The 24,938-nt window shown below is 45.6% G+C and overlaps 1 protein-coding gene across 17 annotated transcripts in view; it reads left to right on the forward strand.

Annotated features, from left to right (window-relative positions):
• Nucleotides 1-24,938, forward strand: part of ATXN7L1 (ataxin 7 like 1) — a 282,078-nt gene that overhangs the window by 93,807 nt on the left and 163,333 nt on the right. For 15 of the 17 annotated variants that reach the window (XR_015162692.1, XR_015162693.1, XR_015162691.1 and 12 more), the window contains exon 3: nt 3,392-3,496. The exons of the other annotated variants lie outside the window; for them this stretch is intronic. Coding sequence is in view for 10 of the 15 variants with exons in the window: in XM_086396922.1 (XP_086253048.1) it covers nt 3,392-3,496 (105 nt within the window). In the remaining 5 variants the exon portion in view is untranslated. The remainder of the gene's footprint in view (nt 1-3,391; nt 3,497-24,938) is intronic. 17 annotated transcript variants of the gene reach the window in all.

Consider the following 24,938-nt stretch of genomic DNA (forward strand, 5'->3'; position numbering starts at 1 on the left):
AGAAGTGAAAAGCAAAGGAGAAAAGGAAAGATATACCCATTTGAATGCAGAGTTCCAAAGAATAGCAAGGAGAGATAAGAAAACCTTCCTCAGTGATCAGTGTAAAGAAATAGAGGAAAACAATAGAATGGGAAAGACTAGAGATCTCTTCAAGAAAATTAGAGATACCAAGGAAATATTTCATGCAAAGATGGGCTCGATAAAGGACAGAAATTGTATGCACCTAACAGAAGCAGAAGATATTAAGAAGAGGTGGCAAGAATACACAGAAGAACTGTACAAAAAAGATCTTCATGACCCAGATGATCACGATGGTGTGATCACTCACCTAGAGCCAGACATCCTGGAACATGAAGTCAGGTGGGCCTTAGGAAGCATCACTATGAACAAAGCTAGTGGAGGTGATAGAATTCCAGTTGAGCTATTTCAAATCCTGAAAGATGATGCTGTGAAAGTGCTGCACGCAATATGCCAGCAAATTTGGAAAACTCAGCAGCAGCCACAGGACTGGAAAAGATCAGTTTTTATTCCAATCCCAAAGAAAGGCAATGCCAAAGAATGCTCAAACTACCTCACAATTGCACTCTTCTCACACGCTAGTAAAGTAATGCTCAAAATTCTCCAAGCCAGGCTTCAGCAATACGTGAACCGTGAACTTCCAGATGTTCAAGCTGTTTTTAGAAAAGGCAGAGGAACCAGAGATCAAATTGCCAACATCTGCTGGATCATTGATAAAGCAAGAGAGTTCCAGAAAAACATCTATTTCTGCTTTATTGACTCTGCCAAAGCCTTTGACTGTGTGGATCACAACAAACTGTGGAAAATTCTGAAAGAGATGGGAATACCAGACCACCTGACCTGCCTTTTGAGAAATCTGTATGCAGATCAGGAAGCAACAGTTAGAACTGGACATGGAACGACAGACTGGTTCCAAATAGGAAAAGAAGTGTGTTAAGGCTGTATTGTCACTCTGCTTATTTAACTTATATGCAGAGTACATCGTGAGAAACTCTGGGCTGGATGAAGCACAATCTCAAATCAAGATTGCCAGGAGAAATATCAATACCCTCAGATATGCAGATGATGTCACCCTATGGCAGAAAATGAAGAGGAACTAAAGAGCCTCTTGATGAAAGTGAAAGAGGAGAGTGAAAAAGTTGGCTTAAAACTCAACATTCAGAAAACTAAGATCATGGCATCTGGTCCCATCACTTCATGGCAAATAGATGGGAAACAGTGGAAACAGTGTCAGACTTATTTTTGGGGGCTCCAAAATCACTGTAGATGGTGACTGCAGCCATGAAATTAACAGACGCTTACTCCTTGGAAAGAGTTATGACCAACCTAGGCAGCATATTAAGAAGCAGAGACATTACTTTACCAACAAAGGTCCGTCTAGTCAAGGCTATGGCTTTTCCATTAGTCATGTATGGATGTGAGAGTTGGACTATAAAGAAAGCCGAGCCCCGAAGAATTGACGCTTTTGACCTGTGGTGTTGGAGAAGACTCTTGAGAGTCCCATGGACTGCAAAGAGATCCAACCAGTCCATCCTAAAGGAGATCAGTCCTGAGTGTTCATCGGAAGGACTGATGTTGAAGCCAAAACTCCAATACTTTGGCCACCTCATGCGAAGAGCTGACTCATTTGAAAAGACCCTGATGCTGGGAAAGATTGAAGGCAGGAGGAGAAGGAGATGACAGAGATGAGATGAGATGAGATGGGATGAGATGGGATGAGATGAGATGGTTGGATGGCATCACCAACTCAATGGAGATGAGTTTGAGTAGACTCCGGGAGTTGGTGATGGACAGGGAGGCCTGGCGTGCTGTGGTCCGTGGGATCGCGAAGAGTTGGACACGACTGAGCGACTGAACTGGGTTGCTTCCACCCTTAGCTTTTATGAGTAATGCTACAGTGACCATGCATGAACAGGTTTTTGTGTGGACGTATGTATGCTGTTGTGTCTCATAGGCCACCTAACCGATCTTCCAACAGTATGTATTTGATTCTGTCACCACTTTGCTTAAAAACCTTCAATAGCTTCCCATTGTTCCTAAAGTCAGGTTCAAAATCTATGTGCGTGTGTGTGTGTTAGTCGCTCAGTCATATGTGACTCTTTGCAATCCTATGGACTGTAGTCCGCCAGGCTCCTCTGTCCATGGGTATTCTCCATGTTGATCCACAAAGCTTACACCTTCCGGGCTCCCCTCTTGTTCTTCTGTTTCAGCCAAGAGCTTCCTCCTACACACACAATCTCCTTCCATGGTGGACCTGAAAGTTCCCCCTCTCTCCCCTGACCTTTTCTTTCTCTAATCCCTCCTCGGGAAAGCCTGTCCAATGCTTTAGTCAAGGTTAGGTCAGCCTGCCACATGCTTTCATGGGACCCTGTTCCTCCCCTCCTCAGTGGGTACCACAGTTACACCCACATGATGACCTGTGTGAATCTGGTCAATGCTTCTCTTTTCTGCTCCAGCAGAGTAGGGCCCTTGTTCTTGTTCACCAGTCAGCCCTGGCACCCAGCACGGTTGGTGCCCAGCACACTTAGGCACTCGATAAATATTTGCTGGAGAAGGCAATGGCAACCCACTCCAGTACTGTTGCCTGGAAAATCTCATGGGCAGAGGAGCCTGGTAGGCTGCAGTCCATGGGGTCTCAAAGAGTCGGACACGACTGAGCGACTTCACTTTCACTTTTCAATTCCATGCATTGGAGAAGGAAATGGCAACCCACTCCAGTGTTCTTGCCTGGAGAATCCCTGGTGGGCTGCCGTCTATGGGGTCGCACAGAGTCGGACACGACTGAAGCGACTTAGCAGCAGCAGCAAATATTTGCCAAGTAAAGAATGGGTAATGATGGCAGCCAGCAAGCCACTTGTCTGGACGCTTCCTTTTACCCTGGCGTCTTCTGCAGGTGATGGGGGGACTCAGGCAGCTGCCGAAACCAGGATGACTCCTTTTTCTCTCTCCAGCCCTTCTCACCCTGCCATCACCAGAGAGGCCTCTGCTTATGCTGAAATGGGTTTGGGTGAACTTCCCCTCATCCTAAAATAACTGGAGCCTCACTGGGTCCCAGTGAACCCTGGGGCCCTCTTTCAGGACAGAGTGACTCTCTCTATGGCATGAGATTCTGGGTAGCCCAAATGCCGCAGACTAAGCCATCAGTGGTAGCCATCCATTGGCAAGGGAAATGAGGAGGGATTCTTGGAGGCATGGGCTTCTCTGAGAGTGAGGAGCTGCATTTGGACAAGCTGTGTTCCCTTTTCTAAAGATGATTGCCTTTCTGCCAGTCTTGTTTGAAAACCTGCCCTGGAGGACATTCCAAGAAGAAACCATCCACCTTCTAAGACTTGGTTGCTTTTTCAAAACAACCTGTTTTCCTTTCCCCCCACAGATATGCACTTGTTTGGCCACTACCCAGCACACGACGACTTCTACCTCGTGGTGTGCAGCGCCTGTAACCAGGTCGTCAAGCCGCAGGTCTTCCAGTCCCACTGCGGTAAGTGGACTCCTGCACTGGCCGATGTCCAACACTCGAGAGGAGCCCTGCCCTGTGGTCTGGCCCTGGGTCTGTCTGAGCCCAAGGCCCTGGGTGAATCCCCCTGGGTTCTGCCTCGGCTTCCAGGCCGACTGCCTTAGGGGTAGTCAGGGGTAGTCCTCTTGCCAAAATGTTCGGTGCTGTGGGGGCACCAGACAGAAAACATCCCATTGTTTAGGTAGATGGGTGGTGGTCTTTGCAGGGGACAAAGGGGAGGAACAGCAGTGGCTCAAGGAGCCACTCCTGCAGCCAGATGTTCGGTTCTTCCGAGAGACAGGAGGGCCAGGGCAGCCCCCCGTGGAGGCCACTGGGGTGCCAACCCCCAGGAAATGTAAACCAAGCCACGAGTTCAGCTTCTTCTCTTCCAAGAATCCTGCTTGTTTAAAAAAAAAAAGGAAAAAAACAGTCATGTTTGGGAACTTGCTTTCCCTCTATCTTTTACATCCTTGGTGTGAAACCCTTCAGTAGTTCCACAGCAAATGCTGGCCTCCTTCACTGCCGGTGTCTTGGGCACACACAACTAACGTCCACACAGCTGCTCCCCTCAGAGCAGAAAAAGGGCTACTAACCTGAGGATAGGAAGTGACTTAACCTGAGTGCAGGTTTCCCTCTCTTCAAACAGGATGTTGTTGGACCAGCCAATTTCCAAAGCTGCAATGTGCTCTGAGTTCCAGAACAGTAGTTCCCAATCTTTCGGTTTAAAGTCTCCTCTCTTTTGTTGAACATAAAATCCAAATGCCCTTCTTTAGTGTAAAATTTCAAAGTGCATTAAACATTGTACCTAAAAAAAGTCAAAGCAATTATCATATCAAATACACTTTGGCAAATTACATATTTCTCCTTTCTCACACTCAGGGTTTCTTCTTTTCCCCTGGCCCTTCAGTTATCACCATTCTGTAATAAATAGATATAAAATAAAAGGAGATGAGCTTGTCTAATCTCACCAGTAAAGGTACTTGGGACTATTGAATAGTTGTATATATCATAATATCAGTTACATATATGTATATATGTATATGACATTTACATAGCGGTGTGTTTCTTTATATAACCTGTGTCTGTGTGTGTACTGTAGCTGTGTTTCGTGTTTATAATATGTAGAAAGAAGAATCCAGGCTTCTGAGACTTTTTGACCTGCATGGGCACAGAGGCTCCTAGCAAATGCTGTACAAAGAGCTCCGTTAAGAGGCCAGGTCTTCCCCTCGTGGCAGCCGCCTCTGTGACCTGGGGCTACTTGCTAAATGTCTCAGGGTTTGGTTTCCTCGTCTCTTCCACGAGTGATGACTTCTGTGGGCGCTTCCCGCTCTAACGTTTTCATTTCTGGCAGATAGAGTATGAAAGGGGCAAGTCGTGTGCTGGGCACTCACTGACCTTCTTGCTAGATGCCCTGTAGCAAATGACCCTCCCTTCCACTGGGAGGAGAGAAAAGGCCAAACCTCTCCCAGGCAGATTGTCAGAGGCGCGGTGCTGATGCTACCAGCTGAGGTGACAAGTAGGGGAGTCAGTAGCAGAGCAGTGGCAAGAAGATCCCACACAGCTGGCAGGTCAGGGAGCAACCATGGAAGCTCTGTGGTCCCTGCTCCTGTTTGTCTCATGAAGATGCAGGAAGGGATCATCATTCATTCATTCCTAGGATGTGCTGCTGTTCTGGGTGCTGGGGTACAGCAGTGAACGAGACAAGGAAAAATCCCATAAGTCATCAAAACCTTCTCTGGGAACTTAATTCACTGGCAGGGTTTCTGATGGAAAGAACCTAAATGGGACCCGGGACCCCCACTGTGCCCTGCAGAATTCCTCCCAAGGCAAGACCCCATATAGCCAGTGAAGGAAATCTCTAGGGCTAGGGCTTGGCTCCCTTGACACATGCCTCCCTCTATCCTGAGCCTTTTGGTTCAAGAGCAAGTCTAGCTTAGGGGCACAGCCGAGGGTTTTGTAGCCATATGCTCTGAGCAATGGCAGTAAATTAGTTTGGGGGTTTGGGGTTACAGATCTCATCACCTGAAACCCGGTCTTCCTGAGCTTCTTGCTGAAGCAGCAGACAAGCAGTGGTAGGACACGACCACAGCTCAGCAAACGGAGGCCTTTAAGCCTCCCTCGTCTGCCAGGTACATGTCCCACAGGTTCCCACCCGCATCTATCAAGGGCAGGAGAACGCAAGGCAGAGCTCAGAACCAGGGCAACACTTAAGGGGCAAGGAGGATTTCTTAGCTGCCCTAAGAATTCCTCCTGTAGTATCACAGTATTTGTTTTCTTGCTCTTTTACCTCCTATGACTAGCCTTGCTGTAATCAACAAGTTAATGAGAATGGCTTTGCATGAGGTACGAGGGACTGTACTAGATGCTTTCCTTATCTTTGAACATGTAATCCTCTCAACGCCCCCACTAAGTAGGTACCAATATGACTTCCAGTTTGAACTTGAGGAAGCAAAGGCTTAGGATTGCTTTGCCCAGGGTCTCAAAACTGAGCATGTGTAGAGCCTGATTTTGAATGCAGGCAGCATAGCTCCTGAGTGAGGGAAGTGCGTGATTCCCTGGCTTGCATAGCCATTGTCCCTCACTTCCTCCCGGTGTGGCTCCCAGGCCCCTCTTGTCCTAGCCCAAACTCCAGGGCCTGAACCTCCGAGTGTGGCTCCTAGTCCCCTCTTGTCCTAGCGCAAACTCCAAGGCCCAAACTCCTAGCCCAAAACCCTTGCCTGCCAGGGAGCACATCATAATACCTGGCTTCAGATTCGATCATGTTAGCTGCAGAGTTTTCTCTCAAAGGGAATCTCGTCTATAGAACCCCAGTATGAATACAGATGCCCAGCAGAGCCACGGAGGTTGAAATTGGGGTGTGGGCTCAAGTGCCACTCTCCTGGCCTACTAAGCCACCAGGGTTCCTCAAAGCAGCATTTGAAGTTTGTTATAATGGAGAGAGTGTGGGCTTTGGAGGCAGACAGAGCATTTCACATGACTCCCCTATTAACTACATGATCTCAGGCTGGTGGCCTCCACCTGGTCTATAAAATGAGTGCCCTGCCTGCCACAGGGGGGTTTGGTATGAAAGGACTGGTGAGAGGCGCTTTCCTGCGGTATACCCAGAGCATGGGTTCATTTCTCTTCTCCCCATGGCATCTCCACGTGGCCTCCAGCTGGACACAGCTTGTCCCTCTTCATATTCACAGAACGCCTCCCCAGCTCCTGCCTTGCACTTCAGTTACCCGTGGGCTGTCTCAGCTGTATCCACCAGCTTCGAGGATCCTTTCTGGACCAGGGATGTATTAATAATACCTTTTCAGCTCTGTATTCCCAGCACCCAGAAATGAATTCATCATCACTGGCCCTGGCCCTGGGAAGCAGAGTTGAGGTGGGCAGTGGAAGGGACACAGCTCGGGGGCCAGGTCCCAGTTCGGCCTTACCCAGCCCTAAGACCCCAGACTCTTCACCTTTTTAAGTGACAGGGGACTGGGCTATGTGTTCTCTTGGAAACTTGCTCATTCTCAGTGCCTGGGATTTGGTGCCTGATTTTAAGGATCACAGCATAATCAGAGGGACAGGTGCATAGCAGCCTTCAAGATTTCAGTGGCCTTGTTAAGTTAAATGGAAGTGTGTGTGTGTGTGTGTGTGTGTGTGTATTTAGGCAGTTGGTTCTGAGGACTTTGGAGGTTGATGATAATGTGAAACAGTGAAAGCGATTATGGAAAAAATCGTAAATTTTGGAGTCAAACAGACCTGGGTTCCTAGCTGTGAGACGTCAGGCTAATTACATGACCTTTCTGGGCCTCATTTTCCTCTGAAATGAAGGGATAGTTCCTGCCTTGCAGAGTTACTATGAGGAACAGAGATAAAGTAGTTTCCTGGCACATAGTAAGGAAATAAAGAAAGGGTAGCTATTATTGTCAATAAAGTGTGGCTATTTTTTATTATGTTGAATGTTTCTTATGAAAAATGGGAAAACCAATTCAGTCAAGTGTTTCCTGCCTTCGTTTCTCACCCTGTCTCGGGGGATACACGCATGGAGGTCAGCCTGCGGACTCTGGCCTGTGATTCATCTTCGGCTTCCCACACTCTTGGAGGCAAGACTTGTTGGCCTAAAGATGATTACATTGCCAGGAGTCCTGAGGATCCACCTTTACGAATATGGTTTACATTCACATTGGGCTCCAGTGTCCTCCTTTGGAAACACCATCAAGCTCCCAGTATCTCTGGGGTCCCTGCCCAGGTCGAGCCAGCCTTGGCCACCTCCCCCCCGACTCCCAAGACTGGCTGCTTTCCTGTTATTCCTGACTTTGTGCCCCAAGCTTGTGTCCAGATGTAAAAAGCAGGCATGTGCCCATTGCTCAGGAGAACCTCTGCCTGGCCTGGGGCGGGGGGCTCTCCAGGCCCCTGGGGCTGTGCCAGGGGCTGTGCCACTCCACCTGTGTGGGCCCCTCAGGTCTGTTTCCTCTATATAGCAGCCCTTTAGATGCTTTTTAGACCTCTGCCCAAGAGATTACGATTTTGAGGGATTGGTTTGTTTCTAGAGTCTCTTAGGTGAGTTGATGATGTTATTTAGGCATTAAGATAGAAAAGAGGGAAACAGAAAAAGCCTCTCCTTAGGTGAACTGATCTCACTCAGCCAACATCCTTACCCTTCATAGCTGTCCAGCCCAAGTTATGACTTGATGCACTGACACGATGTGGGAGCTGCGTGGTTGGGAATTGCCTCTCTGGGGTGAGTCTTCTTAGGTTCAAGTTCCAGCTCTACCACTTGTTAGCTGTGTGACCTTGGGCAGGTTGCTTTGCCTCTCTGTGCTTCAGTCTCCTATTCTTAAAATGGGATTGTAGTTTTTCTCCTAAGATCGTTTTGATGATTAAAGGAGCTCACATGTGGAAAGTACTTTTAGCACAGTGGTGGAACAAAGTTTGCTTTTAAAAAAAAAGTTATGCTTTCATTAACCAAGTGATAAGCTACAGAGATTTGTAATGAAGTCTTGTCCAAAGGATATTCATTTATGATTACTATGCAGTGTGAGGCTGACCTTGGTGACTTTCTCTGTCGGTATTGTGGATCCCAGCCTCAGTGCGGAGAAAGTGCCATTTCTTCCGAAGAGCCCTCTGTGTATGTTGTGTGTGTGTGTGTGTGTGTGTGTGTGTGTATGGGGTCCCATTTGTGTGCGTAAGCCTGTATATAAGCTCAAAACTAGAAGGTTCAAGGTACCTACAATGAAAAAATATTTTTATTACATTTAGAAGTTATATATGTTTAATCAGTTTGAAATATTGTAAGTAAAGGGAAAAATAGTAAGTAGATTCTAGCTGTGGTTTTGTAATTGGGTTGGACATTTATGAAATTGTATGATTTGCCTAAATGAAAGGAGTATGATTTTTTCTGTCCTTTTCTCCTAATATATTTACATAATAAACTACCATAAAGAATAGTTTCTCAATAGCAGCACAGTTAACATTTGGGGCTGGAAAATTCTGTTATGGGGGCATCCTCTGTATTGTAGGATATTGAACAACTTCCCTAGCTTTTATCCACTAGATGCCAGTAGCTACCCCCACCCCCAGGCATGACAGTGAAAGCTGTCCACTAGGGGACAAAAATGACCCCCAGCTGAAAGCCACTGCTGTGAATTATGACATCTCCATTTGTCGTGTAGTATTCTGTGCTTTTCTGTATCCAGGTTTTCCTCCCCATTCAAATACGTGTGTGTGCGTGGGCACACTAAGCCCTGAGATCAGTTCTCTGGAACCACACAGTAGCATGTGGAAAGTTTACTAGTTCAGCCTCCAATGAGCTGGTCATCAGGATAATTTCCCCATCACGGTCATGTTCAAAGCATAAAACAAGATAGATTGCTGAAGTCCATAAAATTGCAGCCCTTCCCACCTCAAAATAAAAAAAAAATGGGGAAAAAGTGGCAAAAGAAATAAAACATTCGTATACGAAGATCCTTCAGAATTTTTCAGCCACTTTTGGTGCTCACTCTCCAAGCAGAGAACCATACGGCACCCTACACCCCAACCATCAGACAGATATTCCTTGGATGTCACTGCTACTTAAATATATATTAGAACCAAAGAACCTAGATGTCATTCAAAAGACAAGATAGGATTAGTTTTTTCCCTTCTTAGAGAGGACCTTTTAGTCCCTTTTTCTGATTATATTTTTGAATGCCCTTCAAGTATCTGTTTTGCATGTTGATGGTGATGCAGTAGAATTTAATGAACTGTGAGCTAAAGCAGAGGGGCTGAGCCACAAAATAAATGAGTGGCAGCAACTGGCTCCTGGAAGCTGGCACCTCCATCCCTTGCGTGCACAAGCAGATGCTGCTGCTGGGTGGGAACCGAGAGCAGCAGAGCCCGGCAGTGCCACACATGGAAGCCTCATTAATGAGGTTTCAGGGTTTCCTGCAATTGTTCTCTTCATTTTGTCTATCTCCGGGTGACCTCTAGTTGAGGAGGAAACAAACCATTTGTGCTTTTGAGCCCTAGAGAAAGGGAGTCCCTCCTAATGTCAGTGCCCCTGGGCTTCCAGGGTATCATCACTGGCTAATTATCCTGCCAGAACTTCCTTTCCGAAGGTGTAGATTGCCACAGAGCAGGACTGAAGTTTTTGGTCAATTAAATGGGATTTGTTTGTTGAGATTAAATTTCTGTTGTTATTGTGAGTTGTTTTTTATGAACTAGATTATTTACACCAGAGACAAAATAATTAAAGGAAATTGGTCAGATTGAACATATTCTTTGTCAAGTCCGGCAGTATTAACTAATAAGACTTGACAAGATCAGGTGAATCTGTGCAAACTTGATTTTGTTAGTGAGATTCTTTTTTTAACCTTAATTTGATGAATGTATCCCTGATCTAAAATTAACTCCTGGCTTGATGTATCATTGGGGTTCCTTACAGTCAGAAACAATGTCTGTGGTTGTTTCTTCTTATGTCATCTTTCCATACTCCCTGGTAAAGTGTAACCATAGGACAGATACTAAGGAAATTGCTGCAGTTCCCAAAGCAAAACTAATCATGGACTAACAAATGGTGATACCTTATATCAAGAATTACAACTGAAAAAACCTACAACAAAGTAGCACCACATTTTGCATCCCTTCAAATGTTTATATTTTTGAACTTGCTGCTGCTCAAATTAGAATTAAAAATGTATCTAGAATATAGCAGGTTGACCTGGTCCCAAACCCTAGCTTTTCTTATCTGTTAATGGAAGACAGAAAGTACCAATAACAATTATTGAGCACTTATATATGCTAAGATATTTTTTTTAATTTAATCCTACTGCCACTCTAAGGTGCTAAGGTGCTCTAGTTCCATTATTCCTGTCTCACACCCAAGGACAGGGCGACTCAGAGGATTTCATAAATTTCCTCAAGATCTCGCTGATGTAAGTGGCAGAACTAGGATTCCAGCCTGTGTCTGACTCTTGATGACTTTACTGATTTAATGTTTTGATTCTCAAACTCCCTGCAATAGCGTAACTGAACTTCCATACAGAAAGGTTGTTTTGGTCCCCTGTAGGATGCTGGAGCCTAAATGCGGGCGCTTGGGGGCACCTGAGTTCCCTAACCCTCATTTTTCTAACTTACGCTTCTGATTGTCTGCTTGTTGGCATAGGTGAAAAACTTGGGCACGATTTTGAGGGAAATCAGAATGGAAGAATAAACTGATTACAGTCATGTGTTGAGAGTCATGGCATTTGGATAGACCTTTAAATATCAAAAAGTAAAAAGAGGCAAACTTGTGGGAGAGGTGGAACGGGTACCACCATCAGTTCTGCCTGCAGTTTCTTGTTCATCCCCAACAAATGAGCAGATCCGTAAGAGCCCCACCCCTACCACCAAAACAGTAGATAATTTCCTCTAAATTCAGTGGAATTCCCTTTTCTTGCACGTTTCTGTGAATCAGGTAAATTTTACAAGTAGACAAATAGCAGATGTAATGATTCAGCTCAAATTTAGAGATAGATTAAGAGGATGTTCATAATTTTAGCATTACTGAATTCATTTTTACTTGAAAGAAAAAACCCCTCTTCTTATATCTCATTCAAGCCTGTTTCTTGAAGGCTGAATCTCTTGGGTTACCTTCTTCAGAGTCACATAGCTTTGATTCATTCATTTATTTGAAAAATATTTATTGAGCACCTACTATATGCCAGGCATTGTTCTAGTGCTGCAGACAAATAGTGGTGAACAAGACTAGGGTGTGACTTTCTTGAAGCCTGCATTCTGATAGTTTAAATAACGTAGATGAAGATGAGATCAAGCCATAGGAAGAGCACATCAGGTGAGGTGTTTTGAGGGCTTCAGAGAGGTGGTGGGAGCAGTACTGCAGAGCCCTGTAGGGCAGAGCCCAGAGTTTGGGCTTCATTCTGGGTGTGGTGAGAAGACATGGGAGGACCCTGCAGGAGGGAAAGACATAGTCTGACTTCTGTTTTCAGAAGGTCACTCTGGCTGCTTGGAGTCTGGGAGACCTTGAAGGGACTGAGGCATAGCTGTGCAGGTGGATAGTGAAGGGTAAACGTGAAATCTATTTTGGAAATGTAACTGACAGCATCTGCTGATGGATTACATTGTAAAAGGGAAGGTCCACATTTAGAGTTAGTTAGAAGGGGAATGGCCAGTGACCTATAGGAAAAGCAACAGAGGATGACAACATGGGAGCCAAGAGCAGAAAGTGTTTGTAGAGCCAATCAAATGCCAAGTGGTTGAGCGAGAAGAGAAAAGGTCACTAGATTTCCACCAAAGGATGCTGTTGACTTCGACAATAGCCATTTCAATATCTTGGGATTTCTTTTTTCCAAGTATAGGTGATTTTATTTTTATATCACTGATAAACCTCTTTTTAAGCTAGTGACACCCCAAGTGTTTTTCCACATTTCTGCTGAGCTCAGCTACTACCCAACTAAATTGTCAGCTGATCCCTGTGCCCTTTGCATCCCACCTGTCACTGTGCCACAGTCACCTGTGAGCTCTAGGTACTCAGCTCTCGAGGGCTGAGACTGTGTCTTCTGCATCCTTGCGTCCCAGCCTGGAGACCTTTCCTGACTTGGTGCACAGACAGCAAGAAGGAAGGACTCCTCTAATCCCAACTCAAGTGCTCTTGGCACTCCCCACTTCACCAGCATTAGCATATATGACAGCTACTGCAAATGCCTGTTTACTCATCCACCCCCATTGCACGCACAGACAGAGGCACAAGCTAGGAGTTTTGAGGAGTCCTTTCCTAGTGCTCACCATTGTGTTCCCAAAGTTAACACGATGAATGCTGGATCTACAGCTGGTGCTCAAAACACTATTTTAAAAATGCATTTTGGAAGGAAGGAGGGAAAAAGCAAGACTGGAAGGAAAACTTACTTCCAGGTTGGGAATGAGCCAAATTCCACAGGTAAGCGAACACATTCGTTTAGAAGATGTTGCTCCTTGAAAGAGAAGTACTGTCACTGTTCAGATGCAGCTGATGCAGGGGAACTGTCCTGCCTCACTTTGCACTGGACAGGCTGCTACTTTGATCCCTGACCACAGCTGAGGTCTGGAAGGCTTTCACTGTAACATGACCCCGGGCTTCTGACTCATCTCTGGCTTGTCCTCGCTGTTATATGGGCTGCTCCATTCCATTCCTCAGAGCTGTATCAACCGAGGAAAATTAGGAGAACAGCCATCGCTTTATTTAAATCCAAGTAAAGAATGTTGGCAGCGCTGATTCCAAAGGTCATTTTGGAATTGCCCCCATCTGGGGCAGTGAGCAGAGCATCAGTGTTTCCTCCCTGGAGTAGTCCATCCGTTCACTGAGAGCTGGGGCTTGGGTGCACACACACGCCTGGGAAAGACTATGTGCCAGATTCCTCTCTGGAGGTTCTCAGCGCCTGTTAGCCCGTCAGAGCACTCAGAGGTCTCGCAGTAAAAACAAAAATGCATCCCTTTTGCTTTGGAGTCCCATCGCTCTTAATTTATCTGAATTCACCAACATGTACTGAATGACAATAATAATAACAATAATGAACGTTTTTGTTAGTAATGTGGTTCCAGATACAAGCCCACTCCTTCATCCGTGCCCCAAGCAGAAAAACAAACATCTTTTCCGATCCTGCAGGAGAAATTGGCTGTGGAAAGTCTCCCATCCCGAAACTGTGTCTACTGTACTTTATGAGTGGAAGGGTTTTCAAAGGTGGTTTTGACTATCCTTCATTTTCACCTCTCTCCCTGATGCTAGAACCCAGTTCCCGTCCAACTGCCACTCCACCCTCAGTTTTCCTTTTGGAAGAGCATCAGGAGTATTCGCTCAAGGAGTTGACTCTGAGTGCTTTGCCTGGGGTCACTGTGAGGTCCCACCCAAAGTGTCACATATAGGAGTGTATGGGCTTGCCTTGGGGACGCTGGGGCCGGGTTGGGGGTGTGTCTACAGAAGGTTCCAAGCTCTATTGTCTCTGAAGTCAAAGTGCTTCTTCCCGTGGCTTGTGTATATTTACTATGGCAGGTTTTCTTCTCTTCTGGAAAAGGTGCTGTTAAGTTGATGTGGCCTCTTACAATCGATGGCACCCTGGAATCAAGGAAATACTGTAGTGGAGAGTCTGCCCAGGACTGCTCTTTCACGGGGCCGGGCACCTCTGGAAAACAAGTGCACTTTGGGGAATGCTGCATGGAAGGCACATGGGAAATAAATGCGTCCGGGAGAAAATGTAAATTGAAGGGAGTAAATGATGAAAGATTAAGTAAACAGTTCACTGTGATGAATCTTACTTCACGTGGAATGAATAATCGTGTTTGGTTTTTTTTCCCCCCAGAGAAAGTAACTCTAGTCTTTATTTTAGAAAACTGGAACTACCGATTTCTGTCTAAGGTTTGCTTCCTAACTAACCCTGTTATTTGTTTGTTTATTAGCGTCATAGATGCTTTGCTTTTCTCTCACAGGAATTATTTCTTCAAAGTCCTGAGGCCTCTTTCTAAGGTGAATGTGGCTTCCCTCGTGTGGTGGCTGTGATTTTCTGCTTGTCTCGCTAGGTGGCTGTCCCCACCCCATATGCCGTCCTCTCAAATGTGCCTGCCTCCCCCGAGAGCCCTGCTGCGCCTCCCCAAGTAGTGAGAGTGCTTTGACACTAGCCCTGACTGACCGGCTAAGTCAAGGACCCGCCTGTCAGCTCTGAGGCGTTGTCTGATGGTGGCACTCTCTCTCGGTGCTTGTGAATCAAGTTATTGGTGCATTAAAAGAGGCAGGACCTGGATAGCAGCTTGGAAAATTCTTGTGCCACTTTTTCAGCTTCCCCTGTCATACTCTTACCACTGTGACACTCACCCTAGGTGTGGGTAGCCTCCGCCCTGACAGAGAGCCTTTGCCTCAGGTCCTCTGTAAAGTGAGGTGGTGTGGATGATGTTTGAGAGGGGCTGGGAGACCAGTGAGGAGGCCCAGGACAGGAGGGGGAGTTCCCCTGAGAGCTGCCCCCACTCTGACTGGTCATATTTGTGAGCCAGGAAACCACTGAGCTATTTTGATCACCACAGGTGCCCCTAACACAGGCAGAGCTGTGGTCCTCTCTTACTTTCTTATTGTTCCAACTCCCCGACCCCCATCAGCCCACAGACCTTGCAGACCTGTGGTCAGTGTGACTTGACCAGTATCACCCCATCCCACATTCTGTTCTTTTTAGGTTGTTTGGTGTTTTTCTTTCTAATATTTCTTTCATCATTCAGTCAGTGCTGGCATTGGGTTGAACTGGCCACACAGACCAGAGGAAATGGTTGTTTTGGGGTTGGTTTCAGACCACTTTCTATCCCAGGGGCACACAGACTTGTCTGTTTTGTGTGTGTCTCCTATGCAGCATTTCCCCATCATTTCGCAGAAGTTCCTGGCAGACAGAAGGTCCCATACCCACTGTTAACTAGGAATTTATTCAGTTCCAGGACCCTCTTAATTGTAAGATGCCACATCGATGGAACAGCACCTTTTCCAAGGTGACTGGAGCCCTTCTAGGACAGTCTTTGCATCCAGCCAGTAGCAGCTAACTGGGCTAGTGGGCATAGTGTGGTGGAACAGGGCACAGTCTGGGGAACGAGCCAACAGCAGCTTCTGGGGCCGTATGACTAGGTCATAATTAACCCAGGCACATCCCTTCTTTTCTTCCTGGAGTCAGGTACTTTACCTTCCCTTTGGTTTAGAATTTAGTTCAAAGTACAAAATAATGAAGCTCTAATGGCTTGGGGAGTTTCCTGTTTCTGGTGATACCCCTGACAAATCTCATATAAATTAACCTGGTCCCAGATCAACTAGGCCACATGTAGAAAAAAATCACACCTATGCCAAGTAGTAATTGAGGAGTGAGGTTTTAGTTTCCAAATGTAAAGTTTGGTCAGGGGGCCTTACTATTTTTATTTTTGATTTCTAGTTTAATTTGTGATAACCAAGGAAAGTTATGTTATCCTTATAAGAGTAAGGCAGGGTAAGGCATAAGGGTAAGTTTAACATATGTTAAACTTATTTTAAAAAGTAAGCTTTATAACTTAGGATACCTCCTTTGTGATTACACTAGCATTTTTTTTAATGTCATACGTGATTGGAAAATTTGTATAATCTCACTTTTATGTGCAGGGTTCCATATATTCATTGTTTATTTTGTTATTCAGATCTTGTATATCCTCTGCATTCTTGTCTGCGTGGTCTGTAACTTCTGGGAAGGGAGTTTTAAGTCTCTTATGATGCTTGTATGTCAGTCTCTCCTGAAATGCTAACACTTTTGCTATACAATTGTGAGGCTGTGCTGTTGGATGTTGTTGTTAGTCTCTAAGTCATGTCTGACTCTTTGCAACCCCATGGACGTCAGCACGCTGGGCTTTCCTCTTTTTCACTATCTCCTGGAGCTTGCTCAGACTCATGTCCATCGAGTCAGTGATGCCATCCAACCATCTCATTCTCTGTCACCCTCTTTCTCCTGCCCTCAATCTTTCCCAGCATCAGGGTCTTTTCCAGTGAGTCAGCTCTTTGCATCAGGTGGCCAAAGTATTGGAGCTTCAATTTCAGTATCTGTCCTTCCAGTGAATATTCAGGGTTAATTTATTTTAGGATTGACTGGTTTGATCTCCTTGCTGTCCAAGGATATGTATAAGTTTATGACTCAAGTCTTTTTAGTGATGTAGTATTCATCCCTATTAATGCTTTTGCCTTAGGTCCTATTTTTATCTGATTAACATTGTTACCTAATTTTCTTTTGGTCAATACGTATTTGCCTTATCTCTTTCCAGTCTTTTATTTTCAACTTTTCATTTTGTTTTAGGTGTCTGTCTTGTAAGCAGTATATAGGTGGCTTTTTAAAAAATCCAATCTGATAGTGTCTTTTAATAGATGAGTTTTATCCATTTACATTTATTGTGAGTACTTTATATATTTGGACTTATCTCTGTCTTTCAGTTTGTGTTCTGTGTACCTTGCATTTTATTAGCTTTTGTTCTCCTTTCTTGCCTTCCATTAGATTAGAGAAGTTTTCTTAACACTCAACATTTTCCCCTCTGCTAGCTTGGTCACAATAGATTTTATTTTATCTCTTAGTCTATTTAAATCTATTTAGTGACTACCATTAAGTATTTAACATGCACACCAAATGATAACTTTTTTCTCATACAGTTGTTCAGAATCTGTGTCTTCTCACACAACACAAATTTTTACGTACCAGTCAACTGGTAATTACAACAAAGAATTGAAATCCTGGCTCAAAACACTGCCATGTGTTCTCAGCCTCCTGACTCACAAGAGGATTAGAGGCATCCTGACTGATTAATAAAGCATGAATTTTTGCTAATTCACTCTGTTTTATACCCTGGGGTGTTTTGGGTCATCTGTCTAGTTCAGAGTGATACGTTCATTCCCAGCTCATAAAAATCTCTCAAGTTCCTGAAAATGTTCTGAAGTAGGATTAGACCAAAGAGAGCTCAGAATCCTACAGCCCAGTGTTAGTACCTGTTCCCATAAATCCCATTTGTCACATGTAATGATTTCCAGTGTGAAAATCTAGGGGTTCCTCCTTGTTAACACCTGCTTACTTATCCCTTGATGCCCAAAATTTAATGTGCATGTGAGCCCACTGGGGGTTTCTTGCTACCACGCAGATTCGAATTTGTGTTTCTAACATGCTCCCAGGTGATGCTGATGCTTTTGGTACACGGACCACACTTTGAGGAGCGAGTACTTGGAGAATGAAATGTAGTTAGTAAAAGGGGGCTTTGGCTCCAGGTCTGTGTTCCTTGATACTTGACAGAACAGCAGATTTCAGAAGCATTTTCTATGAAGTGGTAGGATTCAGGATCATTTTAATCATAATGATCATCTTAAGGCCCTGCAGAGCCCTGCCTACTGCCCTGGCCCAGAGTTCTTTCAGGCCCGTGTAAAGTCCGCCTTAACTCCATCCCTCTGGAGGTCAGCACAGCACATGCTCTCAGGCTTGTCACTGTGTCATTTAGGTGTGACTCTGTGAGTCGGTGCCCTGAGGAAGAGCCTGCCTGGGGCCAGGGGCAGGCTTCCTGGTAATTTATGTCTAAGACAAGCTTTTAATAGAGATACACTTTTAAACAGTAACCAGGAAAAAGATTCTCTCTTTTTAACTGGTATCCATTTATAGGACTCAGCTGTTGAAGCTCAAGGGTAGCATTAGGCTTAAGTTTAATCTTCTGTATGCCGTAATTTACAGCACTGAGTAAAGCATTGTACGTACAACTATTTCAGTCATTTGCTGTGATAAATAGCTATTGCTCTTGGCGGAACAGAAACGCCATCTCTGCTTTCCACTTATGAATATTGAATGGTCTCAGGCAGGCTTCTGCTGTAAGTTTTTAAAGGGGAAATCCCCACCGGTCACATCTCCTCAGTGGCCCTAAATGCCATTTCTCTGCTGTGTGCACTAGTCAGTGCTCGATTCGGACCGCAGTTCTGCGGCACACATGTTGTTCCTGGTGAATGTCACACAGGGCACGCCCAGCAGCTACGGGCCCCAGTCCTGCTGAAGGCTGCAGTTTTGCACTGAATGCCTCGAGCTGTTAGGTAGAAGATTTAGCTAGTGGCAGGAAGCCACCAACAGGGATCAGGGAGATATCTTAGAGGTGATAATCTGGCGCAGGGAAAATAGAAGGGGTGTGATTCTGTTGGATTCCTGATGGTGAGAAGATGGTGTTAGCTAGGGAAATTGAAACTAATAGGAGCAAAAGGAGACGGGGAATGCCCAGGTTATAAATCTCTAGGGATAAACTCTTTAGGAACACAGAGACACATATGCCTTCCTCCAGACCTCCCTTAGTTCGGATGCTGTGTTCCCTGCCAGCTGGGAGGAAGCAAAATGTATATTCAAATATGATGCTCAGGTCCACTGACCAGCTTGACCCAGAAGTTCAAGTCCAAGTCAACTGGTTACCCTAGACTTGGGCTCCCAGAAATCCCCCCAATTTCTTTCCTGTGGACAAACTTTCTGCATTGGAGGAACTGAAATCTTTAGATTGGCATCCTTTGGTGTGTCTCATGTGTGTGAGTCTCCACTGGGTCCTTACAAGTACTCCAAGTATCGCACTGGATGGTGAGATAAGGACTCAAGGGCGAACGTGAGCAGAGATGGTGAACGAGTGAAATGGTGCGCTCTTGCCTGCTTCTGAATCCTGTGATGGAGACTGTCTTCCGCAGTCACATTCCCAAATGCCACTTCTCAGCAGTATCTCTAGAAGGTGATTCCTTTGAAAACAGAGATGAGAGGCTTCTGTTCTCACTACCGCCTTTTGAGGGTGATCATGTATCTTTAGAAACAGCTACAGCATCTTGCCATTTACGAAGCACCCTCTCCTAGCGTGCTCATTTTGATTTGAGTAACAGCTCAGTAAGGTGGACTGGTAGGGGCTGGCTTCCCAGGTTTGGAAGCTCAAAGAAGTTTATCAACTTTCCTAACATCACATATCTCACCTCAGTGCATTTGCCATGAACAGAGACCCCAGTGAGAAAATACACAGAGGCCACCAAATAGTATGTCCACAATTGGAGACAAATTCACCTTTTATGAACCTGACAGTCTTTATATTTCTAATTCCCAGCTCCAGGCAGTGAACACATCTTCTGACTCTCTTATATCTCTTTCACTTGAGATCTGAGCTTTCTCTAATAATTATTTGAAAAACAATCTTAACAGTGTTGACTCCGAAGAAATGTTATTCAGCCTGCCTATAGGTTATGATATGCCTTTTCATTTCTTGGCCTGAAGATTCCTTCAGAATAAAGTCACGGTCATTTCAGCAGACATTGAAGGCAGTTAGTTAGTTGTGATCTGCATGCGAATAAATCCACTCAGCATTCTGATTAGTTATAATGGGTGATAAGAGAATTGTACAGACCAAAAACTCCACATACTTGTTTCATGCATGTAAACCTACTAATGAGAATGGGTTTTGGCAAAAATCTGAGCATTGATGTTCCTGCCACTGGACCTCAGAATTGCTTGTTAGTATTCTGGGAACCAGAGTGCAGACACAGATACAGTACAACTTGATCTTGAGGGCCTCTCTCATCTCCTGGCCTTCGATAAGTTTGTTAAACAGAGAGATGAGAGGAAGCAGTCTGGAGAGAGGATGATACGTAAGTGGCTTAAGAGACCTGGCAGTTTAGGACTCCTTGGCAACCTTGCTGTGCCCTCCCACCTCTTCTTGCCCATCTGTGAAATGGGCTATGCACCAGGATTATTATTCAAGATGATAATCTTGAGAACATCTTGGCATGTGACTCATGCTATAAATACACCTTGCTGCCATGTGGAAAATAGGAGTTTTTAGCTGAAATGTATAATGGGGTGAGGCAGAGGGTATCAGTCACTGGTAGCAGGAGGATTGCCAGAGGCAGGAGGTGTGCGGGAATGAGGCAGATGCTTGCCTAAAGAAGGAGAACAGAGAGAAGCGTGAAGCATCTGGGGCAATGTGGTGGAATGTTCAAACAAACAAACGCAATATAGATGTTTGGACGTCTGGCCTGGATTTTGAAAGCAGTCAGGGGGTTGGAGATGAGCCTCTGTCTTTTCACCTTGCAGGCTCTGTGCTCCTGCTTTGGCACACACTGAACTCCAGAGGCCTTATCTAACCAGTCCCCATGTGGGGTTCAGCTGCTATGTTTGAAGGCTGGTTGTGTTGCAGATGCAGGGAGGGGTTAGAAACAGCCAGACCCTGCAGCCAGGCTGTATGGGCATGACTGTGGCTCTACCACTGACCAGCTAGGTGACGTTCAGCTGACGCCTCAGTCTCACCGTGTCTTAGTTTCCCCATCTACAGAGTGCAAGTAATATTAGTACCTGTCTCAGAGATTATCAGGAGGACACCTAAGGTCTGTATACATAAGCATAGCAAGGCACTTCTCCAGCCTTGCGAATGGCAGAGAAGAAACACAAACTAGATGGGTTGAAGAATATTCACCTCCAGAGAACTGAGTATGTCAACCATGAATTATGTGGTCATTCTCAGAGCGGAAGCATCTGCTAGGGTCACAGCCAGAACGATGTCCCACCTTGGCTGGACCACTGGCTATATGCTGAGCAGGTAGTGGAGGACTCGTTTTACTCAGGTCTTGAAACCCCAATGCACCTCTTCCCTGCTCCCAGGGAAGATGGAAGCTTGGTAGGGGTTGGGGTAGGAGGGGTCTGTATCCACAAAAACAAATTCCAGTGGCCACTATCCCAGAAATTTTTATCTCCTTATCAGTGTCAGTCTTTCCCAGTCATTTGCTGATACTGTATCTCTGCTCTGGAATCCTGCAAAATCATTCCCCTGTTATCTGTCTGCCTCAGCATGGGGAAAAAAAACCCCTCTCATCTGGAACTCTTGTCTAATGTCTGCCATCCTGCCTCCCAGCAGCGCGTGGGCAGGTCTGCTCTGTGCCGCACACATCTTCAGAATGACTAGATTTCAGGTGTTCAGAGCAAGTGTCTTTAAATCCACTGGTGAAAGGAGACAGCAGTCATCTGCCGGTTGGTGTTTGCCAAGATGTGGCCTCATAACGGGTTGAAGTGATGGCTGCTGGCATGAAACTTGGTTCCCCCTGGGCGTACACCCAGCCTGAACAGCTCCTTTAAAACCAAAAGCAATTTGTCATCTTTTGATTCTCTTCCAGCACTGTCCCTGTCACAGGTAGATAAATGAGGTGGCATATGGGTGTCCAAACGCAGGATCATCTAATCCCAGTGGTTTCCTGCAGAGCCAGCACTCCGTGAGGGTGGAGAACACAGTGGGGTGGTCCCCAGTTTCTGGGTTGTGACCACAAGCACATTGTTCTTCCCCTCCATGTGCCGTTTATATGCATGAAATGCTTTCTTAGAATCCCTCAGCCTCCAGTGTGCCATCGATAGATGCGTTCCTCATTTCAGAATCCTGAAATAAATCACACATTTGTAAGCTCAACATCTCATGTCTGTAGTTCCACTGAATGCCACTAATCAAATCAGTGCCTCAGCAGAAGCAACAGGCACCCCTGAATTAGAACTAAGGGTTGGGCTTGACGTTCTAAAAAGCCTTGATTAAAGAAAGCCAATGGGAATGGAGGTTGCATTTGGGTTCACCTTGAGATGCATGCTCTGTATGTGACTTGAAAGATACCCACATAGTTTTCTACACAGCCCACATGGACTTTAGATTTTCTCAGTTGCATGAAACTAAAGTCACCAGGTTATTCCCAAGAATACAGTAGGCAGAAAAGGTCTCCTGATGCCTCTGGGTGCCTCATGGGTGAGCTGTGACACCCAGTAGATGAAGGCTGGGCCAGTGTGGTGAGTGAATTTGGCTGGCCAGGGAAGGCCCTGTGCTTATATCAAGGGGCTGACTGTGTTGCTGGTCCTGCCAGACAGCTTTGATTTCTTCTGTGGCCACACCCTTCATCCCTGCAGGAGCCAGAGTATCTGAGCCCAGGCTTGGCTGGATTAGCTCAAGTTCATCCCTAACCACAGGGAGGATATCTGCCCCAATAGCGTTTCACTGAATCCTTGAGCATCACTGAAGCAGCCTGAGACAGGAGCAGATGTGGAGCATCTTCTCAAAGCTGGATCTGCTCAGTGTGGAACAGATTCTCACACAGGCCACTGATGCTGGTGACGAAAAGGAGTTTATTGTTCTGAAGGACAAACTAGCATGAACTGTAACATTTAAACTTTCATCCACAGAAGAAATCAAAGCTGTTTGGCAGACCAGCAACACAGTCAGCCCCTTGGTACAAGCACAAGGCCTGCCCTGGACCAGCCAATTGAGTTTTAGCCAGTGGTTCATACTAGCTGTCTTATAGAACTCCGTGGGGCTTAGACTACAGCACATTGGGGTTAAAAGATGGATCTGGGTTCCTGTTCCCTGCCTCTTCCAGCTTCTGTTCTTCATTTACAGACTCTGTGTTTGCTGCATCTACTCGATAAAGTTGGGGAGGAACAAACGAATTAAATGTTGGAAGCACAATAGACACATCTTAGCTCTAAGGCTGAGTAAGGCATCTTACTTACACTTACAGAAAAAGGGAAGGAAGTGTGATTTCATGGAAGATGATAGAACAGAATAGCTTTCTCATTAAAAGACAGGCACAAAACTAAGTGAATCTTTAAGGTAATTCTGCATTTCATTCATGGTGAAATCACAGAATTTTTTTTTTTAAGCTAAAAAAGGCTGAGCCAGCTGTACATGATATATTAAACCCACACATTTACTTACTTTAGAAAAGTTCCTATTTTGAGATGATCATTCCTGGGGGAAAAAAAAATTTTGGTGTGCCTCCTGTCCATTGAAAAGGCTCTATACATGTAAAGAGTGGTTTCCATTCCTTGAATCAGTGTCTTTGAGTTCTGCTTTCTTCTCAAGCTACGTCACAAAGCCAGGGAAGGGAGGGCTGCAAACTCCTTGAGGAAGGAGTCCCTTCTAACTCCTCTTTGTTGCCTCAGAGTATCTGGCAAATAGTAGGCACTCAATCAGTGTCTTATGAATGAATGAATGATTGAGATATTTAATCCTTTAAATCATTGATATCCAGCCTTTAGCCATCAGAATTGTTCACTCGGGGTGGGGAGGTGAGAGGGGGTTGTTAAAATACAGGTGCCTGGGCTCACCCCCAGAGCTTTTTGACTCAGTGGATCTGAGGTGGGGCCCGAGATCTTGTATTTCCACCAAGCCTGCAGGTGATGCTAATGCTGTTGCCCAAGGGGCTATACTTTGAGAACCACTGCTTTGAGGGCCATTCTACTTTTCTGGTGGTGCTAGTAGTAAAGAACCCGCCTACCAAAGAAGAGACATAAGAGACATCGGTTTGATCTCTGGGTTGGGAAGATCCCATGGAGGAGGGCACGGCAACCCATGCCAGTATTCTTGCCTGGAGAATCCCATGGACAGAGGAGCCTGGTGGGCTACAGTCTATGGGGTCACAAGGAGTCGAACATGACTGAAGCGACTTAGCATGCATGCCCCACTTTTCCAAGTCTTCCAAAAGATTGATATTTATAACTGTTTGACCTTGCCCTGTAGAACTGAGATATAAAATTGATAGGATTTGATCAGATAGAAGAGCTACCTGAATCTTTTTCTTAATGAAAAACTACATTCTGTCCCTTGTACAATTATGAGAGAAGCAAGAATTGAATTGCCTCCTCCTTCATGGCTGTAACAGGACACAGCCAGCCAGGGTAGGGGTAGAGAGGCGCACCTTGCAACATTTAAGCCACGTTGCATCTCCGTCCAGTTCTGGAATCCACACTTAATGTCAGATGCGCTTAACTGTAAAGTTGAAATGAGATGTGACCTTTTGCAGAAGCTGCAGTTGAGCAGAAAGGGTACAGGAGAGGTGCCTATGATACATAAGGGAGCACGTTATTTTGCAAAGTCTTTTCCTGCTGCCTGTCAGCCTGAGTGAAGTCATTAAGCCCCACTGGGTTCAGAAACAAGAGGGAGTTTCATGGCCTGAGGAAGGCTGCTCTCTGCAGAGAGTCATTCTTCTAGTTCCAGATGTCACTTTGGATGGCAGGCCAGGAGCTAGAATTCCAAACCCAGCCTTGGGGGGGCTCCTCCCTTGTATCCGCTTTTGTGGGGAAAGAGTTTTCGAGACCGTGAGGACACACAGTAAAGGCCAGGGATGGGCCAGTAGAGGCACCAGAGGGATACCAGGCTCCCTGAATTCAGAGAACATCGAGATGGAACCTGAGAGGGCAATTGAGGGAAGGGAGGGGACCAAGGCCTCCCTTGAGCTTGACATAGTGAGAGCGTTTAGTGGTCTATTGCTACATAACAAATGACCCCAACATTTAGCATCTCAAAACAAACAATATTTATGGTCAAGATGTGGAAGTGGCTTAATTGGGTGGTTCTGGCTCAGAGTCTCTCATGAGGTCGCCACCAAGCTGTTGTTCAGAATTGCTGTCGTCTGAAGGCTTGGTGGTGTGAGCAGACCCACTTCCCAGGTGGTTCAGTC

Source organism: Bos grunniens, chromosome 4 (genome assembly GCF_055505025.1).
Source record: "Bos grunniens cultivar Pamir isolate PY7600 chromosome 4, Bosgru_T2T1.0, whole genome shotgun sequence".
In the NCBI taxonomy this organism is placed as follows: domain Eukaryota; kingdom Metazoa; phylum Chordata; class Mammalia; order Artiodactyla; family Bovidae; genus Bos; species Bos grunniens.